This window comes from Notothenia coriiceps, unplaced genomic scaffold, assembly GCF_000735185.1.
Source record: "Notothenia coriiceps isolate Sejong01 unplaced genomic scaffold, NC01 NC01_scaffold00037965, whole genome shotgun sequence".
Lineage (NCBI taxonomy): Eukaryota > Metazoa > Chordata > Actinopteri > Perciformes > Nototheniidae > Notothenia > Notothenia coriiceps.
Window position 1 is genome coordinate 1 of NW_011370666.1, and position 5,565 is coordinate 5,565.

At 47.7% G+C, this 5,565-nt stretch overlaps 1 protein-coding gene across 1 annotated transcript; it reads left to right on the forward strand.

The window, feature by feature from the left end:
• The first annotated feature begins 6 nt into the window (after nucleotides 1-6).
• On the forward strand, nucleotides 7-5,032 carry LOC104967926 (mucin-4-like). Its single transcript, XM_010797464.1, has 3 exons — nucleotides 7-2,965; nucleotides 3,240-3,327; nucleotides 4,046-5,032. Exons 1-3 carry the CDS (start codon nucleotides 103-105, stop codon nucleotides 4,644-4,646), a joined length of 3,552 nt encoding a protein of 1,183 aa, XP_010795766.1. The 5' UTR covers nucleotides 7-102; the 3' UTR covers nucleotides 4,647-5,032.
• The last annotated feature ends 533 nt before the right edge of the window (nucleotides 5,033-5,565 follow it).

Below are 5,565 nucleotides of genomic sequence, written 5' to 3' on the forward strand. Positions count from 1 at the left end.
CCAGTACTCCGCAAGTCTCCAAACCTCCCCCCTCTCATCACTGCACAAGCTCTGCAGGGCGTCAAGCTTCGGCACGTCAAGGAATGCCTGCTAACTAGCATCATGCTTGTTGATTCTGCTAATGCTAAACACGAGCTACCTAGTAAAGAAGCCAATCTAGGCAGTGCTGTGTCGGCTAATGCTGATGCTAAACTAGTTGGTACTGGGACACAAAAAGCTGTCTGTGATCTTGATAGCAATGAAGCTAACATCATTAGTGATTTATTTGGAAATGCTAACCTTGATTGCCCAGCCAATGCTTACGTAACGGAGGCTGAACATGATAACTACAACCCAACAAAAAGTGACATAAGGAAACCCAACGATATGTCTTCTAATGCTAATTTTCAGAGCCCAAACAGCACTGTTGCTAACCAGAGAAGCTCTGAGCCTAAACCCCAAGATATGCAGTACACTGATCTGGAGAAGGAGCATTCAGATATGTATGCAACACTGGCAAACACTCAAGTCTTCACACCTGATAGTCCCTGGGTCAAAATGTCTGACGGAACTGACGAAGACCACACTAGAATAACTGTCCAACAACAACAGCAACAACAACAACAAGTCACGGATACAATGTTAGCAGACGCTATGCTAACTGCACAACAAGGAAACACTGATTCTTCATACTGGACCCTCTCTGGAGCAAAACAAAGAGAAAGTAGAACAAGCAAAGATGGCATGGAGACAAACAATAGGGATGATTCAGAAATGTGGAATGGTGCAGCTGATGGAGTTCCAACATCCTTTAGTGATTTACCACAGAATAATATAGTCTGTAATGAAGCTACCCAGAAGAACCCCCGCTCCCCGACGAAGCCGACTGTCCCAAAGAAACCTGATCTTGGCGTCCTGGGTCTCATGGCGTCCCCGGAGGCAAAAAGAAGACAAGTTGGGTTAAAGAGGCAATCCCAGCTTCCCCCTGATTCCTCTCCTGTGCACAGTCCTCCCAACAGCAGCTCACCTTCACCAAAGCACTTGGCACAAACTACTGAAAGAACCACAAGTCCTGACGAATCAATGACCCCTTCCAGCTCCCCCCAAAGGCAGAAACCACCGATTGTGCACAAGAAGCCAGATCTTTCCCCCGAAAGAATCAAACAACTCATTGAATTTGGAACTCACGGGGAGTCGTCCAAAGGGAACTGTGCCCCCCAGGAGGTCGTTGGTATTTCACAGACCATGGGTGCCTCAGGGATCGTGGAAACCACAAGGGCTAGAAACACTTTAAACTGCAACATGGGTACATTGGAGAACTGTGGTACCTCAGGAACATGGGGAACCTTGCAGACCAGTAGAATATACGGACACTATGATGCCTCAGGGATCATGGGACTCTCCGAGACTCAGAGTATCAAAGGGGCGACTAAAACTACTTTGGGGGGCTGTAGTACATCAGATACTATTGTCAACTCAGAGATCGTGGATAACACAAGGGCTAGAAACACTTTAAACTGCAACATGGGTACCTTGGAAGATTGTGGTACCCCAGGAGCATGGGGAACCTCAGAGACCAGTAGCACACGAGGGAATAAGGGCATCTATAGCCACTGTGGTGCCTTAGGATCAAGAATCATTTCAGAGACCTGTGGCACTGTGAGCACCTTGGGGAACCATTTTACCCCAGACATCACAGATACTAGAAACACTTTGAATAGCACCATGGAGACAAGAAGTAACCTAGGAACAAATGGCATAAATGGGAACTTGGGACCCTCTGGAGTCATGGGTGTTTCTGAGAACCGGAGTCCCAAAAGGGTTCTTAACACTATCAATGCGACCATGAGTACTTTGGAAAACTGTGGTACGTCAGGAACAACAGGTACCATGGAGACCTCTATCAACCTAGGGACCAATGGCATAATTGGGTACTGTGACCCCTCAGGAGTTAAGGGTATTGCAGAGTACAGTGATATCAAAGGGGCTCCAAACACCATCAATGGTTACAGGGGTTCTTTGGCGAACTGTGTTACCTCAGAATCATGGGGTAACTCGGACATGTGTAGCTCCTTTGGGTCCATAAGCACCTCGGAGAACCGGGATACCTTAGGATCCTTTAACAACTTAGGGGCCATGGGCATCTCTAGGAACTGTGGTCTTTCAGGGGTCATTGGCACTGCAGAGTATTCTGGTATTAAAGGGGCTCCAAACACTATCAATGCAAGCATGAGTTATATGGCCAACTGTGGTACCTCAGAATCAAGGGGCACCTCGGAGACTTGTAGCACCCTGGGGACCATAAGCACCTTGGAGAACCAAGATACCTTAGGAACTTGTGGAACTTCAGAGACCTGTAGCAATGTAGGGACCATGGGCATCTCTAGGAACCTCAGTACCTCAGGAACATGGGGAACCTCATACCTTGGTTCTTGTAGTACCTTGGGGGACTCTGGGGCAAACGGAGCCACTTCCTTTCAAAACGGTGCCTCGGACCCCTGGATCCTCAACTCAAGACTTCATAAAGATGAGGACAAAACACCGCAGAGGATCATGATGACGTCATCGATGGCTGAAGAGGAAGAGGAGGAAGAGAGAGGGATGAAGACGAGCACGATGATGATGCCAACAACCACCAGGAAAAAGGACAAATCGAGGAAGAGGAGAAAGAGGAGGGTGGGCCGACAGCTGCTGATGAACGCTTCGACTACGAGGCGCTCCTACTCTTCCTCTTCCTCACTGTCATCGTCTTCGTCTTCATCCGACGACGAGCGGGATGTGGTGAAAGGGAGAACGATGCAAACAAGAGTGAGGATGACGACAGAGATTCCCCGCGCTCTGATTGGTCCAAGCAGCTGCTCCCTCAGCAGTGCGCTGTCCAATGAGAGCCTGCCTGGGGCGCCTTCACTTCCTGATCTCCTGATAGAGGAAGAGGAGAAGGACAGGAGCGACGAAGGCAGGATGACGACCGGAAAACATGAAGACGGTAAGCTCCATATTTTATTTTATTTACAAACGGCAATGACCTTAATCGTGTAAACGTAGTAAATAAATACTTCTCACCTTTAACTTTATTGATTTGTATACTATATTGTGTATGTTCTTTCCCACTATGACTAGGTTTGTCATTAAGTATGGTATTCCTGTCATGCTGTTTTAAAAAAGGGAAGCATGATTCCCACCCAAAGGAGTCTGAACTGTTGCTCACACTTGTACTCTTCTTTGAAACGTAAATAAATACTTCTCGTTCTCCCGTCCAGGCGATGTGTTCGTCACTGTTTCTGCGGATCAGATGTTCGTCTCCGATCGACCGCGAACCACCGAGGATCTGTTCACCGTCATCCACAGGTAGCACACACACACACACACACACACACACACACACACACACACACACACACACACACACACACACACACACACACACTGCACACACACTTTTACTGTACCAACACATCCACCATGAGTCTGCTTCATCTCTCCTTTCACCTCTGTGTAGCAGTGCATTCTGGGAAGGCACAGAGTGAAGCCCAGCAGGTAAACATGGTGACTAAATGTGCGGTAGTTAGCGTTAGCTCGGTTTAGCTAGGTAAATATTAACCTGTCCCTTTCTAGAAGATTTTTAAAAGTGCCGTAAAAAATAATAAATCTGTAAAAGAAAAGCTAAATAAATGTAAAAAAAACTAAATATTATGTTTAAAGGTAAATCATAAAAAAATATTAGTTTATATTTTTTTATGTAAATGTCACTTTTTTCTCACAAACGATTTTACCTTATTTTACAGATTTCTTATTTTCGTACGGCTCTTCTAGGACTCCTATATCTTTATTACCCTGTAAACCTTAGCTTCCTGTCCCTTTGTTCCCTCTCTTGTTTGAAGCGCCCTCTGTTCTCCATCTTCCTGGTTCCCCCTCACACATCCAGCCCCCATGGTCTGCAACATCCCTGTTTTCACCCTTAAGCAGTTGACCAATCACAACAGAGCCGGCCAGCTAACCAATCACAGCAGACCAGGCTCGGACGGAAAGAACAGGAAGTGACGGGTTTGTTTTCTGTCTGTCTCAGGTCTAAGAGGAAGATGTTAGGAAGACGGGATTCAGGAGATGATGGACGACTCTCCTCCTCTTCCTCCTCCTCTTCTTCCTCTTCCTCCTCCTCTTCTTCCTCTTCCTCTCCGGTCACCCCTACCTCCCTAAAGGGTCAGAGGTGGTCGAGGAGCGACAGCTTTAAGGCTCTCCTGCTGAGAAAGGGCGGTCGCTCTTCTTCTCGAATCTCTGCCGTTGAGCGTCTCCGTGTCCTTCCTGTGTCCGACCACCAGAGGGCGGCAGAGCGTCACAGCAAAGCTGCAGAAACCCCAGATCTGTCCGGTTTAAACTCGCCGCCATTCGATCAGAACTTCTCCCTGATTGGGTTCGGTTGGGGGCGGGACCTCTTCCTCGCCTCCTCCTCCTCCTCCTCTTCCTCTCCTCACTTCCTCTTCCTCTCCTCCTCCTCCTCCTCCTCTTCCCCTCGTCCTCGCTCCCTCACCCCCCCCTGCTCCTCCAGCCGGCAGTTCTCCGCTCGCTCTCGCCTCTTCGCCGCCCCCATGACGGCCATCTTTGAAGGAGGGAGCGATGAAGAGGAGGAGGAAGAGGAGGAAGACGATGAGGTTTTTACGGACGTTTGAAAGGGCTTCTCTCGGAGCGTTTTACTGAATGTACGAAGCACATTTCTCTCTACGGAAGCCTGAAGAGGACATGGCTGTGATGACTTTATACTCTCACTTTATCAAAGCGACCACGTATTTAGGTCCTAAAAAAATACTATCACTGAGTTGGGGAAGCGGGAAATATTCATATACATTTACTACTTATTTAAATATTTTTAAGATGTGTCATTTTTTTCTCAACCCTATAATCTCATTTTTTAAACGAATCCCCGTCCCTCAGCTGTTTGTCCTATTCTGTAAATACGTCTCTTTATTTCTCATCTTGTTATTTTGCTGTTTTATTTTAAAGGTCACCCATTCTGCTAAATCCTCTTCTTCATGTCTCCTCTGCATCAACACGTGTCCCCTCTGTGTAAAGAGACTCTCTCTCAGATTTTGGCCACTTGATGATGTCATAACAATGTTTTGTCTTGTGTAACCATTCGCCAATAAGCAACCAAGGTAACCCCCCCCCCCCCCCCCCTTATCACCTGAATCTCCCCCTAGAGCACCATTGAGTTAATCTCTCTTGGGGCTTTCACAAAAACGCGGTTCCAGGGCCGGTTCGGAGCTGGAGCTTGAAAAGCACCGGTTTTCCTGTTCACACCGCTGCGGAGCCGCCTCTAAGCTCTGGAATCCGGTTCGTTTCAAGCACCAAAAAATTGTCGGTCTAGAAGCAAGAACCGCTTACGTCGGAGGGGGGCGAGATTAACCTGAGCTAACGTTAAAGGTGAGTACGGCAAATACAAGTTGTTACAAGCAGTAGCGCTGAGCAAAGTGACTAGATTGCAAACACACACTTCCGACGTAGTCCCCCATTGTTGTTGTTGTTGTTGTGAGCGCCGTAACGCAGTTGGGGAGAAAATCAGCGACGTAAACGGCGAAGTCATGACGCAGC